The 23,913-nt window shown below is 51.5% G+C and overlaps 1 protein-coding gene across 1 annotated transcript; it reads right to left on the bottom strand.

The window, feature by feature from the left end:
* Positions 1-156: 156 nt before the first annotated feature.
* LOC139605090 (serine/threonine-protein kinase PAK 3-like) lies at positions 157-14,168 on the bottom strand. The gene is made up of 14 exons (XM_071456477.1): positions 14,047-14,168; positions 12,322-12,447; positions 9,642-9,776; positions 9,032-9,364; positions 8,614-8,703; positions 8,041-8,215; positions 7,668-7,734; positions 6,930-6,978; positions 6,050-6,162; positions 5,302-5,419; positions 4,352-4,451; positions 3,710-3,906; positions 1,755-1,892; positions 157-384 (listed from the first exon to the last, which is right to left on the bottom strand). Exons 2-14 carry the CDS (start codon positions 12,445-12,447, stop codon positions 292-294), a joined length of 1,734 nt encoding a protein of 577 aa, XP_071312578.1. The 5' UTR covers positions 14,047-14,168; the 3' UTR covers positions 157-291.
* Between the last annotated feature and the right edge of the window lie 9,745 nt (positions 14,169-23,913).

The following is a 23,913-nucleotide window of genomic DNA, read 5'->3' as shown; positions in this document are numbered from 1 at the left end:
TCTGGAGAGGATGAATGAAGAAGAACCTTCACCACTTGCAAACCATACCAAAGAAGCCATAAGCATGTCTTAGCACCAATTAAAAAACACTGGCAATTTAGAAGAAAATGCTGAACTTTCTGAAGGGGTCAGAAGGAGGTGAATCTTCCAAATGAGTTATTGTTTCAGAAACTTTATTTAATAACAATACTACTCTATAAACCTGTACTACAAAACTACTCAACAATCCTACTCTAGAGTCCTACTCTATGATCCTACTCTAAGTTAGTTAGGAAGATAACATCTTGATTTTTACATTCTTGTCTCCTTCTTCTTCTTCTTCATTACTGAGTTGATGAGTGGTACCAGGGTGGACACTGGCTTGGCTGAAGTTACAAATGGATGCTGTACACAGGAAAAAAAAAAAAACCACAAAGAACAGTGAACCATGACTTTCCAAGCTCAGTGCTTTACAGACTCAATCAGGATTCCTCTAGTTCCTAGAAAGACACAGAAAGAGGAGCGATGGGATCATCTGCTACCCAACAGTCATGTGCAGGACCTTGCCATCCCAGACAAACCTGGCCCAGAATGCCATTCATCTGTTTTTTCTGGTTTCTTCATCTTGTTGGGATCTTTCTCCTGCCAGTGCTCTAGAAATGGTGCTTTCTGTCCCTGGGGTTTCTTCTTTTCAGGAAACTCCAATGACTCACATAGGTCCCTGTCTTTGCAAGACAGGCACTGTGCTGATTCCCACAGGGACAGAAAGCAGTATCTACCTTTCCATGCCCTGCCCCTCGTGTGCTGGATGGCACCTTCCTTCCCAGCAGGGCCAGCCCAGTGGCACTGGGCCCTGCAGTTCCCCCTCTGCCACACAACCTGGCAGTAACCCTGGCGCATTTCCCGTCTGCTTGAGCATGCCAGGCAGCAGATGGGGCTGGGACAAGTCCCTCCCAGCTGTCCCTGTTTGGGTGCCAGAAACCTCTAAGGGTGGGCTGGGGGGCACAAAGCAGGGCCCCTCAGAGGCTCACAGTGAGCCCCCCACAGCCCCTCCTGCCCACAGCCAAATCTCTGACTGCTCAGCTGGGACTGGCTTCCTTGGGTTCCTCCACCACCATTTCATGTCTCTGTACCCTGCATTGCTCTACTTCCATTCTTTTGCCATTAGATAAAACTGAACACTCCACCAAATTACAAAAGAGGGCGACAGGAACAGTCAGAGGACAGAGCAGCTCTCCTCTCAGGAAATGCGGAGAGAGGAGGAGTTATTCAGTTTTGTGAAGAATAGGCCCCAGGGAGGCTTTATTGCCACTTTCCAAGACTTCAGAGTGGCTCTGAAGAAAGTGAGGGACATCTTTTTTAACAGGGCCAGTTACAATAGGATGTGGGTGAATATTTTTAAACAAAATGGGGATCAAGTCAGAGTAGGCCTAAGGAAGAACTTGCTTACTCAGAGCATGGTGCAACCCTGGCACAGCTTGCCCTAAGAGCTTGTAGCTGCCCCATCCCTGCAACCATTCCGGCTCCGGTGGCAAAGGGCTCTGAGCAACCTGATCTCTGTAAAGATGTCCCTGCTCATTGCAGGACACTTGCACCACAGGACCTTTACAGGGCCCTGCCAGCCCAGCCCAGTCTGGGATTCCTCACGATTTTCATTTGAAGAGCAGCAAGAGTGGAGGTGAGGAGGAAGGGGGCTCATCTGATGCCTTGGACTTGAGTGGAGGAGGAGCCCATCCCTCAGAGCCTGTTTCACCTGCAGCCCCTTCACATTTTACCTGCAGGAGCTCCTTGGCAGACCAGCGCCGCTCCTCGTCTGTCTGCAGGCAGCAGCTCAGGAAGTCACGCAGGCAAGGCGAGAATCGGTTGGGCTGCCGCAGCTGTGGTCTCTCTCCCCTGGCTATCAGGAGTTTAACCTGGGGAAAAAGGAGACACGAGGCTCCACCTGCTTCTTTCCCATCTGTAACTGCTCTCCCAGATCCCATTGATTAAGCTCCACTCTGCAGTGGCAGTTTCTGCCCTGGCAGAGACCCAGAGATGACTTTCCTTTACCAACCAAAACCCCAAACTCCGATGCAGCCACAGCTTTTCCAACATCCCACAGATCTGGCCTTGGCAGCTGATTTCATTGACTGACCTAGGCAGTGGGAACTACATCAGCAAAAGCACATTTGCTTCTCTGAGGATTCACACCAACTTGAGAAGCTTTTTGGAAGAGGGACTTTGCTATACTAACTCTACTGTTTCCCAAGGATTAGTACGTGAAAAATATCTCTTCAGTGCTTGTTGGTCCCTTAAGCACAGCTGCCATAAAACAAAACTAATCAATGTTTTTGCTTTGTTCTTGAAAACAGTGGGAATTGGAAGGAAAGAAAGGAAATCCACCAGCTATTCCTCAGGTAAGGAAACAAACATTTTTGCAATCTCATATTCAATACATACACATTAAGATGCATGCACAAATATATTGAGGTGAAAATGCCTGCTTGGGTGCACAGGAGCCACCTGCAGCTCTGTCTCTCAGCTGCAAGTTTCAGCTTCTTTATGTGACAAAAGGAAACCTTTTCATGGTCAAATCAGAAGAACTGCCGTGCCTATGGTCACCCTCTGCTCATTTGGATACTCAAGTCAATGCATTAAAGGTGTGCCCATCGCAGAAAGTGTCGGGTAAGAAATGGGAGGTTTGGCAGGATCTCCATGACCCCAGGCTGCAGCCTGGTCTCCATAATAGTGCCCATCACAATACTAACAGCTCTGTGCTGGTGGCACTGAAATAGATGGTGACCAAAGAGGCTTTATTATTATCCTCTTCAACCTAGAGGAAAATTTCCAAGCCTAAAACAACAAACACACTCCCCTTGAGTATGAATAATTATGGCAGCTTTCTTTCCTTTTCCCACACCACCAGAGGTCACAAAGGGGGTTTTATCCTGTCCCTCTGCAGCTATGCTTAGCCACTGGCCGTGGTGGGGAGCTGGAGTCCTCACTATCATTAGAACTGTGCAGGCCAGGGACAGCCCTGCTCCTGTAGTAAAGAAACACAGCACCAGTGTCAACTGCCCACGTTGGATCCCAGCCCAGGCACCTGCCTGCAAGCTCATCAACTTGTTAAAGTACCAAGGAACAGCCAAGAGTTTGGCATACAATTCTAACTGCAGTCGGAGAAAAATGCATCCAAAACTTATCCAGGCCACCCACACACATGATAAGTTTATAAGACCCACAGGATTTGGAAAAGATGCTACAGTATAGAGGAAAATTGATGTGCTGTGGTTCAAAAAGGAAAAAAGAGAGCAGAACTTGGGCATTGCTTTGCTGGTTGTTTCTTTTTTGCTTTTTCTTTTTCTATAAAACTAAAGCTGGGAAGACTCAATGTCCATTTCAAAGGATATTTATCACACATCCAACCGTTCCACTGAAAACTTCCTGTCCTTCAGAGACAGAGCTCCATCAGGGTTCAAAAAGCAAATGAGAAATGTCAGGCATGGCTGCAGGCCAAAATGGCAGGTTTCTAAACTGGTTAGGTTTCTGAACTGGTTAGGTTTCTGAACTGCCACTTCCCTTTCTGATGCAACCAAAGCTACAGCAGGTGCTGATGTGTTGCAGGGACATTTTTAGAAGGGGACCTTGGTGGAAGTGGTGCCAGCTGATGGCAATGGGATTTTGTCCAGTGGGACACAGAACATGGGACAGGTGAGAAAGACAGTGGGATCAGTGAGTATTTGCACCTTACCAAGACAGGAGTTGCATTCCAGTAAGGAACTTCTCGTTCCACCATTTCGATGCCCACGATTCCCAAAGACCATATGTCCACTTTGGGGCCATATGGTTGACCTGTCACCACTTCAGGCGCCAGCCACCCAGAAGTGCGGGCCACGGAGCTCCGTCTGCCCTGCTCAGGGGTGAGCTGAGCAAAGAGGCCAAAATCAGCTGTGGAGAAAACAACAAACCATGCAAGTCAGCTCCAATTAGGAAACCAAGCAAAAGAATTCCCCACTCTCAGGCTAAGAATGTGCTGTTGAATCTCTTGGAGAACTGTCCATGCTTGATTTCCTCGGGGCTTTAGCCAAGGGAGTATAGAATTGGCCACTTCCAAAAAACCCCAGGTTTTTTAACGCTGCTCACAGCAGTGGACTTTATTCCCCTGAAGCTTTAGATTGTAGCTCCCTCTGTCTGGAAGGGACACACACAGAGCAAGGCCACTCTTGACTGCTTGTGGTTCCTTATACCTCTGTGCATGTTGCAACTGTGCCTTCAGCTCGCAGCAGGGGTCCCTGCACTGCCACCAGCACCATTTTTGGGGAGCTGGCTGTCACTCCAAGCAGCCCCACAGCCACATCCCTGGAACGCTGCACCTGACCAAGAATATACTGACCCAGCTTGACAGAGCCGTCGGTTTTGAGAAGGATCTTGCTGCTCTTCACATCTTGGTGGATCACATTGTTTGAATGAAGAAAATCCAGTCCTTGCAGGCACTGAGAAAGAAAACAGGAACAGGAGGACAAAAATGAGTGATGTGATTTCATCATACAAGAAAGGAAACAGCTCCAAAAGATTTCCTCTCCAGGGGAATGGGGAGTAATGGCAGAACAGTAATGGCCACTGAGAGGAAGAGCTTGCTGCTCCAACACTTGCAGAGCAGGTCCTTTCTGAGGAAAGGCACGTCAGCTTTTGAAAGAGCAACAGCACCTGCTGTTGTAGGCTGTCCCCTGCAAACCAGCCAGGATGACTCCTGCTGCAGTGGACGTGCTTTTTCCATGCAGAGGACAAAGAAGGGGCTTTGTCAAGACAGGAAAAGTCCATCCCTTTGGTGTGAAGTGGATCACTTTTGGGTGGGAGGCTGCATGACAAAGATTTTCTTGCTGGCCTCAGCACGGGCTTGGAAGTATCACATCAGTCACCTTCCAGAAGCAAAGAGCATTTTGGCTGCACTCCTATCCTTTTTAACTGAGGACTGTGAGAAATGAGTCTCTCTTTTTTCTTTGCTGCTTGTTTCAAATCCTGCCACCAGCACCTTTGCTTTCACAGGCAAGGAATGCAGTGAAGATAGACTCCATGCAAACATTTAGAGAGGCAAGGTGGAGAGCAGCAAATATAAATACAAGAGACAGAGTGAGAATTCAACAGCAGGAGATAAGAGTACTGGCACTGAGTACAGGGAGTGCAGGGGCACGGGCAGGCCTTTCACTTGAGATGCTTTTACTTGCCCATAGCATAGCAGCCACACAGAAACAAAGCTTGGCACAGGAAATCACTCCAGCTCTGAGACCCTGTTCCCCAGACAATCCCGCCCAAGCCCTTGGAAACACAGATGGGATTGCTGACCTCCCGACTGATGGCTGCTGTCTCATCTTCAGACAGGTAGGTCTTGCTGATGACATCACTCAGAGTGCCTCCATCCATGTACTCCATAACCAGCCAGAGCTCCTCACCCACAAGGTAGCTGAAAGAAGGAAACAAGGGTGTGGAGATGAACATGCATGGCTAGGTTGTTTTCTTGACTGATTCCTGTTTCCAGGTCCCTTTGTGACAAGGACAGAATCAAAGGAATAGACATTCCCTTTCAGCTGTGCGTTGTTTGCAATCTGCACAGTCTCAAGAAGAAAGGCATAGCTGTGAAGAAAGAGATATCTTAGATGGGCAGCAAGTCAAAAATGCATTTTAGTAAGAGATAGAAAACCTGTCACCCTGTGTTTCTGGGAAAAAGCACCTAGTCTTCCTGGCATGCAAAGCAATGGAAAAGAGGGGAAACAATCCAAGGAAAATCCATGTTAGTTTACCCGGACATAAAAAGACACTTGAATAAAATCACGCCCCAAAACAAAGTGGTGGCTGTGAACTTACAGGCTATTGATTTAGTAAGATATGACTGATGTAGGTTTCTGAATAATTTTCAAACTATGTGTGTCAGAGAAGACTCATGCAGACAAGATGCACTCTCTTCCCATCCATTGGAGATGAAAAGAGCAATAATAATTAACCTATAATTATAGTTCTATTTTCTGCCAGTGACCAAAGTGGGATTTTACCTTGCACGTTTGCCATATGTAAACAAACATTCACAACAACTCACCTGTCTAAATAGTTGACCAGGTTGAGATTCCTACTCATTTTCATGACCATGAGTTCATTGACTTTTAGTTCCTTCTTCCTCAGTCCTTGAAGATGTATTTTCTTTATGGCCAGCTAAAATGACATCAAAAATCAGTAAGTTGAGAAGTTGGTGGCATGAGACCACAATGCACATGGAGCGAGTGATTTTGCAATGACACAGCTGAGCTGTGCCAAACTGCCTTGTGATGAGGCACTGCAGTAACAGTGCAATTCCAACAGCCCATTTCTCTGCTCCCTTGGGGGCCAGTTACAGGACACGTGGGGCCACTGACGTTTTGCCTTGAGACACCACTTGGTAACAGTGGTGTCTCAGCTATCACCCACAAACCTCTGACCACACTCTCTGCTGCTCTTTCTAGGATTCAGAAGAAGTAATCCATGCCTTAATACTCTGTGGATACATCTTGGCCTATGGGCAGGACTTAGGGCTTTTAGGGCACCTTGCAGATCTCTCCCTACGTGCAGTTCCCAAGTACAGCACTGCAGGTGGCTAAGGAACTACCAGTAACTTTCAGATGTATTTGCTGGCAGCCAGAAATGAGAATTCAGGACTCTGAAGCTGTAGCCCCAAAGAGCAGTGAGGTGCTCAAAGGCACCACCTTTGTTTTAGCAATGGAGAGCGAGCGAGCGCGTCCTTCTCTGAAAGGAACCGCTGCCCTCCGTGCCTTCCTTCCGGCAGCTGAGGAGGACAAAGTCCCAAATGTATTTTGCAGGCTGGCACCAGTCTGTGCTTCTTGTGCCTTTTCAGCACAGCTCTGCCCAAAGCTCCAGCCACAGCTCACACCAGAGGGGAAAGCCCCTCAAGAGCAGCAGAGTTTGCAGGGCCTGTTGACATTTACCTCTCTTCCTGTGGCATTGATAAGTGCTCTGCAAACATCTCCAAAAGTCCTAGAAACAAACCAGAAGCAGAGAAAGGAGAAGCCATTTAGATCTTGCAGTGAGAGCCAGCCCACACAGGTGATCTGTGCTGTAAATGCCTAAAACCTGCAGGATGCATCTGGTTCTGCCAGAAGGCAGATGATGCATTTTCCTCTCAAGTGCATGGACGCTGGGCCTGTTCCTGAAGTGTTGGGGTTTACTGCCTCAGCTCCTAAAGACAGCTTCTTCTTTCACCACGGGCTTCACTTTCTAAACTGTGCAGTTTCTATCCTGACCACAGAGTATTTCCTTCAGCAAACTCTTGGAAAGAAATGTTCCTGAGAACTGTTCCTCACAGCTATCATGGAGCAGGTTGCTCATTCAGGCAAGCAAGATTCTTACCCTTTTATTAGTGTGGCTGTATGAATTAGAGATATTTAAAAATGCTAAAGAAATTAACACAGAAGTGTCCCACACTTGAGAGACAAGGAGACCTTCCAGTTCCTGTTCCTTGATGCAGGCAAGACCTCGGCAGCACGGAGGTGTATCTGACAATGCCTTCTGAGCCCACTCACAAATTCTGAGCAGCATTGAGAGATGGGACAATCTATCCCCAGTGTGAACATCTTTGCAGCTGGCCTGACTTTACGCTGGATAGACATTCCACCAGAAAAACACCTGGCCCGTGGTTATGTTGAAGTAACTGTGGTTGGACTCACCCGCTGCCAATATGTTCCAGCTCAGTGTATTTCATCAGGGGATTTTCAGTGGGGTTCACCAATTTCCCTGAGGGAAACAAAATGCAAGATGCTGACTTTAAAGCAGAGATCCCAGCTTCCAGGAGATACAAAAGGCAGCCCCAGTGCCTGGAGCTCTGAGCCCATTGTGATTGGCTGGGTAACAACAACAACCAGGCAGACAGCTCTGCAGCACAGGTGGCCAGCACAGAGACTGATTTTCTACAGCAGTTCCTGTGGAGAAACATCCTTAAATGTCCCCATGATACCAAACTCAGGAGAAACATTTGGTACAGCTATGCTGACACCTGCACACAATGCACTGTCCCTCAGACAAGAAATACAGCAGACGTACTCAGCAGCTCCAGGGAGTCACCCTCGATCTCCTGTTGCTGAGCAGCAGCTGGGTCAGTGCGGGAGGTGAACAAACTTCCCCGGCTCCACTTCTCAGGTTGGGGAGCTAAGGCTCCTTTAGACAATGCTGCTGCTGCTGCTGCTGCAGCAGGTTTGGTGACAGAGCCTGTGTAGATCTGAGAGAAGAAATGAGTTGATGTCAGAAAGGTGGCTGGCATAGATGACCCTGAGATCCCCTATTGAAATGCAAGCCCTTAGGAAGGTGCTGTCAGCCACATGCAGGGCTCTTCAATGTTTTTTTTCTGATGTCCACTTCTCAAACTGGATGGGTCAAAACCAAAGGCAAGTTTTACTTGAGTTTGTGGCCAGATTCATGTTCCATTTTCATGGATTTTCCAAAGGATGACTGCCACAATGACCATTCCACCTCCTCTCAAGGATTCTTTTTCCCCTTCAAGGGCTGCAGACACCCTTGCAGCTCCTTGTTCAAGTGTTCTGCCTCCTCCCACTGTCCTTTTTCCTGCACCATCTTAAGGTCATACTCAACCTGTAGCACTTCTGGTGGGGATGGTACCTGTGCCTCACTCCTAACTTGGGGCTCTTCATTGCCAGAAATTTGCTGGAAGTCTTCGCAGACTGCCCGGTAAGATGTCAACACTTGCACCTCAAATCAAACAGAACAAAGCAGTCAGACACTACAGCTTGTCCCTGTCAGCCAGGAGTCATTGACTGTGAGGAAAGGCAAAGAACAGATTGACAGGGGATACAGGCAGCTTGGTTCAATCCCCCATCTAGGTCACCATAATCCCCTGTAAAACACCTCAAGAAACAAGGCTATTCAGCAGCCCAGGAAGTGTCCATCAGAGCAGCTGTGATACAGACCACAGCAGGATGGCACTCAGAGGCATGGCCCCACTCCCTGCTGCTCTGCAGTGGAAAGGCAAGGGGGGCAGAAACCACCAGTTTGCTGGCTGCATCCCTCTTTCACTCACTTGCTTTTCTAGAGCCTGAGGGAGGCGATTAGCTTTCTCTCTGATAATTTTCATTTCTTCCTCAAGCCTCTTCTCCCATGCCTTGATCCTAGCGTGAGCTATCTGAAGCTCTGCGTTCAGCTGTTCCTTCATGTTCTCTAAAAAACAAGTGAGAGGATGTTTCATGAGTGGAGTGGCTGCCACTCTTTCACTCACCTGGTTTTGTTGATCGCCCCTCTGCTGATGGAGATTCTCCTCTTGAATTCTTCTCATGTCTTCCTTGTTCCTGCTCTTCACTGCCATGATGGCACTCTGAGCTTCGGGCAGCTCTGCTTGTGGCTCTGCCTTGATGTTCTGTACACACAAATGCAGAGCAAGTGACTGGGAGCTGCCATCAGGCTCAGCTTTTTCCTCTTGCAGCCTCAAAAATCACATTTATTCAGCCCCTTCTTTCTGCTTCCCTCCCCACATCTGCTTCCAATATAACCCTCCTATCCCAGTGCTGATCTCTGCAGATTCCAAAGCTCTGTGCTTCCAGTGCCCGTGGGACTCCTGGCCTCCTCAGTCCCAAGAGCTCTGCTTTATGCCCCTCTTCCTGCCCTTCCCTCTGTCCCTGGCCAGTCAGGCTTACCTGGCCATTCTCCTGTGGCTCTTCCACCTGCTGCCTGAGCTGCTCTTCCTGCTCTCGGGCTGGGAACAGCTCTCCCTGAGTCTGCCATGGCATCTCAGATAAGGCAGTCTGCTCCTGCTCTTTCTCTAGAAGCACCTGCACAGAAAGCAAGAGAAGATGGGTTTCAATTTCCCACGCGACCTTTGTGGGCCAAGACTCAAAGACTGCTGGGCTCACACGTTCCCAAAGCACTGTGCTGCTGCTCTCTTGGGTCATTCTCTGTTCAAGGGGAGGCACAGATTCCAAAGTGACCCTGGCCCTACAATCAGGGGCCATCTGGGACTGAAGCTCCAACAGCCTCTCAGGCAGCTGAGGTTGGGAAGGTGTAGCATTTCTCAGGGGTCTGCTGAGGGCCTCCCTCTGCTTCTGCCATGTCCTGTTTGTCTTTCAGTAGTGACTGACACCCTGCCCTGTCCCACAGCTCCATCCTAGCTCTGCAGGTGGCTTCCTGGGTGAGCTCACTCCTTGTGAGAGACACTTCTGGAGTTCTCTTCACCCCCTAAAACCTGTAATTCTTCCACCTCTCTAGGACAGGCAGAAAATTAAAAGATTTAACTAGGGGCTTTAGGGAAGAAGAGACTGGAGGAGGCAAACGGCTCTGAGGGGAAAAAACCACCATATCTGGAGGGGAAACATCTCTCTGTGCTCAGAATCAGTCAATGAAATGTGTTCTCTAGTCCTCTCCTGAATGTGATGCTTTAGCATGTGGAATTTTGCTTCTCCAACTGCTTTGGACTAGAGCCAGGAAGATTCAATATGTAAATTTTACATAGCATAGATAGATAGATAGATAGATAGATAGATAGATAGATAGATAGACGGACAGACAGATGCATCTCACTCTCTACAATCTCTACTGTTGCTTTCTGTTGCTGCATACATCAACACTCAGTAGCCAGTGCCCCGATCATGAGCGATCCTGAACGTGATCTCCTGTTGCTTCAATAAACCACACTCTTGGGGAATCTGGAGTGTGTAGGTCCTTATGGAAAGTGATCAGATCCAAAGCACTGCACTGGGAACTGCCCTCTTTGTGCATCTGTGATCGAGCAACTTCTTTTCTTGGACTAGACCACGCTGATGGTGCTAAAGTGGCAGGAATCAGAAATGCAGCCCAGCCATTATAAGCCTGCCTGATCTCAGAGGACCAGCTGGAATGCAAGGGCATTGATTTCCTGCTCAATTCCCACACACAACACACCCTGATTCAGTGGACTACAAGAAGGCCAGGGCAATGTTAATCTGAAGGCCAAATCAAGGCCCAACTGGCTGGGCTGAAACCAGAAGAATTCCTCCTGTACAGGGACCCAGCCCCAACCGATGTGTTCCCAGGCAAAAAAAAACTGCATCTTCCAGAATTTCCACCTTAAAAAATAGATATATAGCACAATTTCGCCGACATCTAGAAAAGGAAAGGAAAGAGAGAGGAATAGCAACCAGAATTACTGAAACAATAGAAAATCATCACATCTACTCCTCACAGAAAACCAATAAACCACAAGATGCAAGTGTCACCCACTGCAGTGCCTAAAGCTCTTGCATGCAGTGAGGGGATGTTTGGTGGAGAAACAGCCCTTGTGCTGAGCACTGTCATGCAGGGATTGATGGAAGTCTGCCTGAAGGTCCCTCAAGAGCCTCCCATTGTCCAGGCTAAAGCTCCTTCAGCACCTCTTCACTGGCCTTGTGCTGCACCCCCTTGCCCAGCTCCCCAGTCCTTCTGTGCACACGCTGCAGCCCCTCAAGGACTTTCTGCTGCCCAGGGGCCCACAAGTGCACCCAGCACTGCAGCTGTGGCCCCAGCGCTGCCCAGCACAGGGCCACGCTCACTGCCCTGCTCCTGCTGCCCCACTGCTGCTGACACAGGCCACCATGCCCTGGGCCTTCTTGACCACCTGGCCACGCGCTGCCTCATCTTCAGTGGCTCAAGGCCGCCAGCACCTCTGGCTCCTTTTGGCCCACGCAGCTCCCCCGCCCCTATGCTGCCCATTTCACTTCAGATACAGCAGGCACCATTGCAAGGTGGCCTTCCTGTTCTGAGCAACACAAGACAGCGGTCAAGGACTTGCAGCTTCCCTCCCACTCCAGGCTCCAAGGCACTTGCCAAAGCTGCAGACTACACCAAAATATGCACCAACAGAAACTGGCCGCTTCTGCTTTTGGCCTCACAAGAAGGCTTTGCAACTCCGCACTTTGTTTCTTTGGCCACGTGGGACAAGAATGGCCCCCCACAGCTGCATGGACCACACAATCCTCCCCTTGTAGCTTATCAAGAGCCAAAAGACAGCTGGCCCAAAAGACACTGTACAAGTGAAGAACTACGCAAGGAAAGTGCAGACTGCTTTCACAAGCCAAACACACCTTTCCAAAAAGGGAAAAGAAACACATAGCACTGCAGAAGCCAAGAGATAGAGCTTCCCTGAGCCAAGCGGCCAGATACTCTCCCACAGGCACCAGCCCTTTGCTGCCTCAACGTGACGGCTCAAAGGCCAAGTTCTGTGCTTGCTGCCTGCAGGAAATCCCCAGCTCCTGGCAGGACTCCAGCCCCCAGCATCCTCAGCCTGCAACAGCAAAGTGCTGGCTGCTCCAAACCTGGCAGCTCTGCCTTGCACTAAAGACAGCACTGCACGCAACTGGCACTTACAAGATCTGAGTTTTCCGGTGTCACCACTGATGGAGGCTGGCGCTCATGACCCTCAGTTTGCTCCTCTTTGGCTTCTTCTCCAGGAGCAGTGGGAGCCAGGGGAGAGACAGCTCTTGCTTCTGTCATCTGTGGCAAGAGAGGAGCATGAGGGACAGGCCGGTACCTATGATGCAGAACCTCATTTCTTTTCAGATCTACCCACCACATTTTCTAAGGACAAATCATAATATTTGATAGCGACCTAGGCGTTCTAAATCACAGCCACCAAATTAAAATGGGCCATCTCAAGAGAACTCTAGATGGATATGAAGTTGATTTTCCTCCCTGGCTGCTATCAGCAAGCAAGGTTGTCTCGGAAAACGGAGCTTTTAGAGCTTGAAAGCACTGAAATGGAAAACGTGGAAAGCGACAGCAAGGCCTTTGCTACTGCTGCTGCAGACACGGAAAACTCAAACTGGATCACAATCCCATCCAGGGCAGGAGAAGGGCAGGAAACATTGTGCAGAAGCATCTTTGCTTGCTGGAAAAACAGGAGAATGAACAGGCCTTCTCGTGCTAGCAAATCAAGGAGCCAACAAAGCACAAGATGCAAGTGTCACCCACTGCAGCGCCTAAAGCTCTTGCATGCAGTGAGGGGATGTTTGGTGGAGAAACAGCCCTTGTGCTGAGCACTGTCATGCAGGGATTGATGGAAGTCTGCCTGAAGGTCCCTCAAGAGCCTCCCATTGTCCAGGCTAAAGCTCCTTCAGCACCTCTTCACTGGCCTTGTGCTGCACCCCCTTGCCCAGCTCCCCTGTCCTTCTGTGCACGCGCTGCAGCCCCTCAAGGACTTTCTGCTGCCCAGGGGCCCACAAGTGCACCCAGCACTGCAGCTGTGGCCCCAGCGCTGCCCAGCACAGGGCCACGCTCACTGCCCTGCTCCTGCTGCCCCACTGCTGCTGACACAGGCCACCATGCCCTGGGCCTTCTTGACCACCTGGCCACGCGCTGCCTCATCTTCAGTGGCTCAAGGCCGCCAGCACCTCTGGCTCCTTTTGGCCCACGCAGCTCCCCCGCCCCTATGGTGCCCATTTCACTTCAGATACAGCAGGCACCATTGCAAGGTGGCCTTCCTGTTCTGAGCAACACAAGACAGCGGTCAAGGACTTGCAGCTTCCCTCCCACTCCAGGCTCCAAGGCACTTGCCAAAGCTGCAGACTACACCAAAATATGCACCAACAGAAACTGGCCGCTTCTGCTTTTGGCCTCACAAGAAGGCTTTGCAACTCCGCACTTTGTTTCTTTGGCCACGTGGGACAAGAATGGCCCCCCACAGCTGCATGGACCACACAATCCTCTCCTTGTAGCTTATCAAGAGCCAAAAGACAGCTGGCCCAAAAGACACTGTACAAGTGAAGAACTACGCAAGGAAAGTGCAGACTGCTTTCACAAGCCAAACACACCTTTCCAAAAAGGGAAAAGAAACACATAGCACTGCAGAAGCCAAGAGATAGAGCTTCCCTGAGCCAAGCGGCCAGATACTCTCCCACAGGCACCAGCCCTTTGCTGCCTCAACGTGACGGCTCAAAGGCCAAGTTCTGTGCTTGCTGCCTGCAGGAAATCCCCAGCTCCTGGCAGGACTCCAGCCCCCAGCATCCTCAGCCTGCAACAGCAAAGTGCTGGCTGCTCCAAACCTGGCAGCTCTGCCTTGCACTAAAGACAGCACTGCACGCAACTGGCACTTACAAGATCTGAGTTTTCCGGTGTCACCACTGATGGAGGCTGGCGCTCATGACCCTCAGTTTGCTCCTCTTTGGCTTCTTCTCCAGGAGCAGTGGGAGCCAGGGGAGAGACAGCTCTTGCTTCTGTCATCTGTGGCAAGAGAGGAGCATGAGGGACAGGCTGGTACCTATGATGCAGAACCTCATTTCTTTTCAGATCTACCCACCACATTTTCTAAGGACAAATCATAATATTTGATAGCGACCTAGGCGTTCTAAATCACAGCCACCAAATTAAAATGGGCCATCTCAAGAGAACTCTAGATGGATATGAAGTTGATTTTCCTCCCTGGCTGCTATCAGCAAGCAAGGTTGTCTCGGAAAACGGAGCTTTTAGAGCTTGAAAGCACTGAAATGGAAAACGTGGAAAGCGACAGCAAGGCCTTTGCTACTGCTGCTGCAGACACGGAAAACTCAAACTGGATCACAATCCCATCCAGGGCAGGAGAAGGGCAGGAAACATTGTGCAGAAGCATCTTTGCTTGCTGGAAAAACAGGAGAATGAACAGGCCTTCTCGTGCTAGCAAATCAAGGAGCCAACAAAGCACAAGATGCAAGTGTCACCCACTGCAGCGCCTAAAGCTCTTGCATGCAGTGAGGGGATGTTTGGTGGAGAAACAGCCCTTGTGCTGAGCACTGTCATGCAGGGATTGATGGAAGTCTGCCTGAAGGTCCCTCAAGAGCCTCCCATTGTCCAGGCTAAAGCTCCTTCAGCACCTCTTCACTGGCCTTGTGCTGCACCCCCTTGCCCAGCTCCCCAGTCCTTCTGTGCACACGCTGCAGCCCCTCAAGGACTTTCTGCTGCCCAGGGGCCCACAAGTGCACCCAGCACTGCAGCTGTGGCCCCAGCGCTGCCCAGCACAGGGCCACGCTCACTGCCCTGCTCCTGCTGCCCCACTGCTGCTGACACAGGCCACCATGCCCTGGGCCTTCTTGACCACCTGGCCACGCGCTGCCTCATCTTCAGTGGCTCAAGGCCGCCAGCACCTCTGGCTCCTTTTGGCCCACGCAGCTCCCCCGCCCCTATGCTGCCCATTTCACTTCAGATACAGCAGGCACCATTGCAAGATGGCCTTCCTGTTCTGAGCAACACAAGACAGCGGTCAAGGACTTGCAGCTTCCCTCCCACTCCAGGCTCCAAGGCACTTGCCAAAGCTGCAGACTACACCAAAATATGCACCAACAGAAACTGGCCGCTTCTGCTTTTGGCCTCACAAGAAGGCTTTGCAACTCCGCACTTTGTTTCTTTGGCCACGTGGGACAAGAATGGCCCCCCACAGCTGCATGGACCACACAATCCTCCCCTTGTAGCTTATCAAGAGCCAAAAGACAGCTGGCCCAAAAGACACTGTACAAGTGAAGAACTACGCAAGGAAAGTGCAGACTGCTTTCACAAGCCAAACACACCTTTCCAAAAAGGGAAAAGAAACACATAGCACTGCAGAAGCCAAGAGATAGAGCTTCCCTGAGCCAAGCGGCCAGATACTCTCCCACAGGCACCAGCCCTTTGCTGCCTCAACGTGACGGCTCAAAGGCCAAGTTCTGTGCTTGCTGCCTGCAGGAAATCCCCAGCTCCTGGCAGGACTCCAGCCCCCAGCATCCTCAGCCTGCAACAGCAAAGTGCTGGCTGCTCCAAACCTGGCAGCTCTGCCTTGCACTAAAGACAGCACTGCACGCAACTGGCACTTACAAGATCTGAGTTTTCCGGTGTCACCACTGATGGAGGCTGGCGCTCATGACCCTCAGTTTGCTCCTCTTTGGCTTCTTCTCCAGGAGCAGTGGGAGCCAGGGGAGAGACAGCTCTTGCTTCTGTCATCTGTGGCAAGAGAGGAGCATGAGGGACAGGCTGGTACCTATGATGCAGAACCTCATTTCTTTTCAGATCTACCCACCACATTTTCTAAGGACAAATCATAATATTTGATAGCGACCTAGGCGTTCTAAATCACAGCCACCAAATTAAAATGGGCCATCTCAAGAGAACTCTAGATGGATATGAAGTTGATTTTCCTCCCTGGCTGCTATCAGCAAGCAAGGTTGTCTCGGAAAACGGAGCTTTTAGAGCTTGAAAGCACTGAAATGGAAAACGTGGAAAGCGACAGCAAGGCCTTTGCTACTGCTGCTGCAGACACGGAAAACTCAAACTGGATCACAATCCCATCCAGGGCAGGAGAAGGGCAGGAAACATTGTGCAGAAGCATCTTTGCTTGCTGGAAAAACAGGAGAATGAACAGGCCTTCTCGTGCTAGCAAATCAAGGAGCCAACAAAGCACAAGATGCAAGTGTCACCCACTGCAGCGCCTAAAGCTCTTGCATGCAGTGAGGGGATGTTTGGTGGAGAAACAGCCCTTGTGCTGAGCACTGTCATGCAGGGATTGATGGAAGTCTGCCTGAAGGTCCCTCAAGAGCCTCCCATTGTCCAGGCTAAAGCTCCTTCAGCACCTCTTCACTGGCCTTGTGCTGCACCCCCTTGCCCAGCTCCCCAGTCCTTCTGTGCACACGCTGCAGCCCCTCAAGGACTTTCTGCTGCCCAGGGGCCCACAAGTGCACCCAGCACTGCAGCTGTGGCCCCAGCGCTGCCCAGCACAGGGCCACGCTCACTGCCCTGCTCCTGCTGCCCCACTGCTGCTGACACAGGCCACCATGCCCTGGGCCTTCTTGACCACCTGGCCACGCGCTGCCTCATCTTCAGTGGCTCAAGGCCGCCAGCACCTCTGGCTCCTTTTGGCCCACGCAGCTCCCCCGCCCCTATGCTGCCCATTTCACTTCAGATACAGCAGGCACCATTGCAAGGTGGCCTTCCTGTTCTGAGCAACACAAGACAGCGGTCAAGGACTTGCAGCTTCCCTCCCACTCCAGGCTCCAAGGCACTTGCCAAAGCTGCAGACTACACCAAAATATGCACCAACAGAAACTGGCCGCTTCTGCTTTTGGCCTCACAAGAAGGCTTTGCAACTCCGCACTTTGTTTCTTTGGCCACGTGGGACAAGAATGGCCCCCCACAGCTGCATGGACCACACAATCCTCTCCTTGTAGCTTATCAAGAGCCAAAAGACAGCTGGCCCAAAAGACACTGTACAAGTGAAGAACTACGCAAGGAAAGTGCAGACTGCTTTCACAAGCCAAACACACCTTTCCAAAAAGGGAAAAGAAACACATAGCACTGCAGAAGCCAAGAGATAGAGCTTCCCTGAGCCAAGCGGCCAGATACTCTCCCACAGGCACCAGCCCTTTGCTGCCTCAACGTGACGGCTCAAAGGCCAAGTTCTGTGCTTGCTGCCTGCAGGAAATCCCCAGCTCCTGGCAGGACTCCAGCCCCCAGCATCCTCAGCCTGCAACAGCAAAGTGCTGGCTGCTCCAAACCTGGCAGCTCTGCCTTGCACTAAAGACAGCACTGCACGCAACTGGCACTTACAAGATCTGAGTTTTCCGGTGTCACCACTGATGGAGGCTGGCGCTCATGACCCTCAGTTTGCTCCTCTTTGGCTTCTTCTCCAGGAGCAGTGGGAGCCAGGGGAGAGACAGCTCTTGCTTCTGTCATCTGTGGCAAGAGAGGAGCATGAGGGACAGGCTGGTACCTATGATGCAGAACCTCATTTCTTTTCAGATCTACCCACCACATTTTCTAAGGACAAATCATAATATTTGATAGCGACCTAGGCGTTCTAAATCACAGCCACCAAATTAAAATGGGCCATCTCAAGAGAACTCTAGATGGATATGAAGTTGATTTTCCTCCCTGGCTGCTATCAGCAAGCAAGGTTGTCTCGGAAAACGGAGCTTTTAGAGCTTGAAAGCACTGAAATGGAAAACGTGGAAAGCGACAGCAAGGCCTTTGCTACTGCTGCTGCAGACACGGAAAACTCAAAACTGGATCACAATCCCATCCAGGGCAGGAGAAGGGCAGGAAACATTGTGCAGAAGCATCTTTGCTTGCTGGAAAAACAGGAGAATGAACAGGCCTTCTCGTGCTAGCAAATCAAGGAGCCAACAAAGCACAAGATGCAAGTGTCACCCACTGCAGCGCCTAAAGCTCTTGCATGCAGTGAGGGGATGTTTGGTGGAGAAACAGCCCTTGTGCTGAGCACTGTCATGCAGGGATTGATGGAAGTCTGCCTGAAGGTCCCTCAAGAGCCTCCCATTGTCCAGGCTAAAGCTCCTTCAGCACCTCTTCACTGGCCTTGTGCTGCACCCCCTTGCCCAGCTCCCCAGTCCTTCTGTGCACACGCTGCAGCCCCTCAAGGACTTTCTGCTGCCCAGGGGCCCACAAGTGCACCCAGCACTGCAGCTGTGGCCCCAGCGCTGCCCAGCACAGGGCCACGCTCACTGCCCTGCTCCTGCTGCCCCACTGCTGCTGACACAGGCCACCATGCCCTGGGCCTTCTTGACCACCTGGCCACGCGCTGCCTCATCTTCAGTGGCTCAAGGCCGCCAGCACCTCTGGCTCCTTTTGGCCCACGCAGCTCCCCCGCCCCTATGGTGCCCATTTCACTTCAGATACAGCAGGCACCATTGCAAGGTGGCCTTCCTGTTCTGAGCAACACAAGACAGCGGTCAAGGACTTGCAGCTTCCCTCCCACTCCAGGCTCCAAGGCACTTGCCAAAGCTGCAGACTACACCAAAATATGCACCAACAGAAACTGGCCGCTTCTGCTTTTGGCCTCACAAGAAGGCTTTGCAACTCCGCACTTTGTTTCTTTGGCCACGTGGGACAAGAATGGCCCCCCACAGCTGCATGGACCACACAATCCTCTCCTTGTAGCTTATCAAGAGCCAAAAGACAGCTGGCCCAAAAGACACTGTACAAGTGAAGAACTACGCAAGGAAAGTGCAGACTGCTTTCACAAGCCAAACACACCTTTCCAAAAAGGGAAAAGAAACACATAGCACTGCAGAAGCCAAGAGATAGAGCTTCCCTGAGCCAAGCGGCCAGATACTCTCCCACAGGCACCAGCCCTTTGCTGCCTCAACGTGACGGCTCAAAGGCCAAGTTCTGTGCTTGCTGCCTGCAGGAAATCCCCAGCTCCTGGCAGGACTCCAGCCCCCAGCATCCTCAGCCTGCAACAGCAAAGTGCTGGCTGCTCCAAACCTGGCAGCTCTGCCTTGCACTAAAGACAGCACTGCACGCAACTGGCACTTACAAGATCTGAGTTTTCCGGTGTCACCACTGATGGAGGCTGGCGCTCATGACCCTCAGTTTGCTCCTCTTTGGCTTCTTCTCCAGGAGCAGTGGGAGCCAGGGGAGAGACAGCTCTTGCTTCTGTCATCTGTGGCAAGAGAGGAGCATGAGGGACAGGCTGGTACCTATGATGCAGAACCTCATTTCTTTTCAGATCTACCCACCACATTTTCTAAGGACAAATCATAATATTTGATAGCGACCTAGGCGTTCTAAATCACAGCCACCAAATTAAAATGGGCCATCTCAAGAGAACTCTAGATGGATATGAAGTTGATTTTCCTCCCTGGCTGCTATCAGCAAGCAAGGTTGTCTCGGAAAACGGAGCTTTTAGAGCTTGAAAGCACTGAAATGGAAAACGTGGAAAGCGACAGCAAGGCCTTTGCTACTGCTGCTGCAGACACGGAAAACTCAAACTGGATCACAATCCCATCCAGGGCAGGAGAAGGGCAGGAAACATTGTGCAGAAGCATCTTTGCTTGCTGGAAAAACAGGAGAATGAACAGGCCTTCTCGTGCTAGCAAATCAAGGAGCCAACAAAGCACAAGATGCAAGTGTCACCCACTGCAGCGCCTAAAGCTCTTGCATGCAGTGAGGGGATGTTTGGTGGAGAAACAGCCCTTGTGCTGAGCACTGTCATGCAGGGATTGATGGAAGTCTGCCTGAAGGTCCCTCAAGAGCCTCCCATTGTCCAGGCTAAAGCTCCTTCAGCACCTCTTCACTGGCCTTGTGCTGCACCCCCTTGCCCAGCTCCCCAGTCCTTCTGTGCACACGCTGCAGCCCCTCAAGGACTTTCTGCTGCCCAGGGGCCCACAAGTGCACCCAGCACTGCAGCTGTGGCCCCAGCGCTGCCCAGCACAGGGCCACGCTCACTGCCCTGCTCCTGCTGCCCCACTGCTGCTGACACAGGCCACCATGCCCTGGGCCTTCTTGACCACCTGGCCACGCGCTGCCTCATCTTCAGTGGCTCAAGGCCGCCAGCACCTCTGGCTCCTTTTGGCCCACGCAGCTCCCCCGCCCCTATGCTGCCCATTTCACTTCAGATACAGCAGGCACCATTGCAAGGTGGCCTTCCTGTTCTGAGCAACACAAGACAGCGGTCAAGGACTTGCAGCTTCCCTCCCACTCCAGGCTCCAAGGCACTTGCCAAAGCTGCAGACTACACCAAAATATGCACCAACAGAAACTGGCCGCTTCTGCTTTTGGCCTCACAAGAAGGCTTTGCAACTCCGCACTTTGTTTCTTTGGCCACGTGGGACAAGAATGGCCCCCCACAGCTGCATGGACCACACAATCCTCTCCTTGTAGCTTATCAAGAGCCAAAAGACAGCTGGCCCAAAAGACACTGTACAAGTGAAGAACTACGCAAGGAAAGTGCAGACTGCTTTCACAAGCCAAACACACCTTTCCAAAAAGGGAAAAGAAACACATAGCACTGCAGAAGCCAAGAGATAGAGCTTCCCTGAGCCAAGCGGCCAGATACTCTCCCACAGGCACCAGCCCTTTGCTGCCTCAACATGACGGCTCAAAGGCCAAGTTCTGTGCTTGCTGCCTGCAGGAAATCCCCAGCTCCTGGCAGGACTCCAGCCCCCAGCATCCTCAGCCTGCAACAGCAAAGTGCTGGCTGCTCCAAACCTGGCAGCTCTGCCTTGCACTAAAGACAGCACTGCACGCAACTGGCACTTACAAGATCTGAGTTTTCCGGTGTCACCACTGATGGAGGCTGGCGCTCATGACCCTCAGTTTGCTCCTCTTTGGCTTCTTCTCCAGGAGCAGTGGGAGCCAGGGGAGAGACAGCTCTTGCTTCTGTCATCTGTGGCAAGAGAGGAGCATGAGGGACAGGCTGGTACCTATGATGCAGAACCTCATTTCTTTTCAGATCTACCCACCACATTTTCTAAGGACAAATCATAATATTTGATAGCGACCTAGGCGTTCTAAATCACAGCCACCAAATTAAAATGGGCCATCTCAAGAGAACTCTAGATGGATATGAAGTTGATTTTCCTCCCTGGCTGCTATCAGCAAGCAAGGTTGTCTCGGAAAACGGAGCTTTTAGAGCTTGAAAGCACTGAAATGGAAAACGTGGAAAGCGACAGCAAGGCCTTTGCTACTGCTGCTGCAGACACGGAAAACTCAAACTGGATCACAATCCCATCCAGGGCAGGAGAAGGGCAGGAAACATTGTGCAGAAGCATCTTTGCTTGCTGGAAAAACAGGAGAATGAACAGGCCTTCTCGTGCTAGCAAATCAAGGAGCCAACAAAGCACAAGATGCAAGTGTCACCCACTGCAGCGCCTAAAGCTCTTGCATGCAGTGAGGGGATGTTTGGTGGAGAAACAGCCCTTGTGCTGAGCACTGTCATGCAGGGATTGATGGAAGTCTGCCTGAAGGTCCCTCAAGAGCCTCCCATTGTCCAGGCTAAAGCTCCTTCAGCACCTCTTCACTGGCCTTGCGCTGCACCCCCTTGCCCAGCTCCCCAGTCCTTCTGTGCACGCGCTGCAGCCCCTCAAGGACTTTCTGCTGCCCAGGGGCCCACAAGTGCACCCAGCACTGCAGCTGTGGCCCCAGCGCTGCCCAGCACAGGGCCACGCTCACTGCCCTGCTCCTGCTGCCCCACTGCTGCTGACACAGGCCACCATGCCCTGGGCCTTCTTGACCACCTGGCCACGCGCTGCCTCATCTTCAGTGGCTCAAGGCCGCCAGCACCTCTGGCTCCTTTTGGCCCACGCAGCTCCCCCGCCCCTATGCTGCCCATTTCACTTCAGATACAGCAGGCACCATTGCAAGATGGCCTTCCTGTTCTGAGCAACACAAGACAGCGGTCAAGGACTTGCAGCTTCCCTCCCACTCCAGGCTCCAAGGCACTTGCCAAAGCTGCAGACTACACCAAAATATGCACCAACAGAAACTGGCCGCTTCTGCTTTTGGCCTCACAAGAAGGCTTTGCAACTCCGCACTTTGTTTCTTTGGCCACGTGGGACAAGAATGGCCCCCCACAGCTGCATGGACCACACAATCCTCCCCTTGTAGCTTATCAAGAGCCAAAAGACAGCTGGCCCAAAAGACACTGTACAAGTGAAGAACTACGCAAGGAAAGTGCAGACTGCTTTCACAAGCCAAACACACCTTTCCAAAAAGGGAAAAGAAACACATAGCACTGCAGAAGCCAAGAGATAGAGCTTCCCTGAGCCAAGCGGCCAGATACTCTCCCACAGGCACCAGCCCTTTGCTGCCTCAACGTGACGGCTCAAAGGCCAAGTTCTGTGCTTGCTGCCTGCAGGAAATCCCCAGCTCCTGGCAGGACTCCAGCCCCCAGCATCCTCAGCCTGCAACAGCAAAGTGCTGGCTGCTCCAAACCTGGCAGCTCTGCCTTGCACTAAAGACAGCACTGCACGCAACTGGCACTTACAAGATCTGAGTTTTCCGGTGTCACCACTGATGGAGGCTGGCGCTCATGACCCTCAGTTTGCTCCTCTTTGGCTTCTTCTCCAGGAGCAGTGGGAGCCAGGGGAGAGACAGCTCTTGCTTCTGTCATCTGTGGCAAGAGAGGAGCATGAGGGACAGGCTGGTACCTATGATGCAGAACCTCATTTCTTTTCAGATCTACCCACCACATTTTCTAAGGACAAATCATAATATTTGATAGCGACCTAGGCGTTCTAAATCACAGCCACCAAATTAAAATGGGCCATCTCAAGAGAACTCTAGATGGATATGAAGTTGATTTTCCTCCCTGGCTGCTATCAGCAAGCAAGGTTGTCTCGGAAAACGGAGCTTTTAGAGCTTGAAAGCACTGAAATGGAAAACGTGGAAAGCGACAGCAAGGCCTTTGCTACTGCTGCTGCAGACACGGAAAACTCAAAACTGGATCACAATCCCATCCAGGGCAGGAGAAGGGCAGGAAACATTGTGCAGAAGCATCTTTGCTTGCTGGAAAAACAGGAGAATGAACAGGCCTTCTCGTGCTAGCAAATCAAGGAGCCAACAAAGCACAAGATGCAAGTGTCACCCACTGCAGCGCCTAAAGCTCTTGCATGCAGTGAGGGGATGTTTGGTGGAGAAACAGCCCTTGTGCTGAGCACTGTCATGCAGGGATTGATGGAAGTCTGCCTGAAGGTCCCTCAAGAGCCTCCCATTGTCCAGGCTAAAGCTCCTTCAGCACCTCTTCACTGGCCTTGTGCTGCACCCCCTTGCCCAGCTCCCCAGTCCTTCTGTGCACACGCTGCAGCCCCTCAAGGACTTTCTGCTGCCCAGGGGCCCACAAGTGCACCCAGCACTGCAGCTGTGGCCCCAGCGCTGCCCAGCACAGGGCCACGCTCACTGCCCTGCTCCTGCTGCCCCACTGCTGCTGACACAGGCCACCATGCCCTGGGCCTTCTTGACCACCTGGCCACGCGCTGCCTCATCTTCAGTGGCTCAAGGCCGCCAGCACCTCTGGCTCCTTTTGGCCCACGCAGCTCCCCCGCCCCTATGCTGCCCATTTCACTTCAGATACAGCAGGCACCATTGCAAGGTGGCCTTCCTGTTCTGAGCAACACAAGACAGCGGTCAAGGACTTGCAGCTTCCCTCCCACTCCAGGCTCCAAGGCACTTGCCAAAGCTGCAGACTACACCAAAATATGCACCAACAGAAACTGGCCGCTTCTGCTT

The sequence above is a fragment of the Agelaius tricolor genome, unplaced genomic scaffold, assembly GCF_023055355.1.
Source record: "Agelaius tricolor isolate 1412-34295 unplaced genomic scaffold, bAgeTri1.0.p SCAF_59, whole genome shotgun sequence".
Taxonomy (NCBI): domain Eukaryota; kingdom Metazoa; phylum Chordata; class Aves; order Passeriformes; family Icteridae; genus Agelaius; species Agelaius tricolor.
This window is presented reverse-complemented; position numbering and strand designations above follow the sequence as displayed.

Coding starts and splice junctions, on each gene's coding strand:
- LOC139605090 (XM_071456477.1), bottom strand. CDS start 12,447: ATGACAGAAGCAAGAGCTGTCTCTCCCCTGGCTCCCACTGCTCCTGGA. Junction 5,420..6,049: donor CTGGTCAACTATTTAGACAG/GTGAGTTGTTGT, acceptor TCCTTCTTTCAG/CTACCTTGTGGGTGAGGAGC. Junction 1,893..3,709: donor GGAATGCAACTCCTGTCTTG/GTAAGGTGCAAA, acceptor CTTTTTCCCCAG/GTTAAACTCCTGATAGCCAG.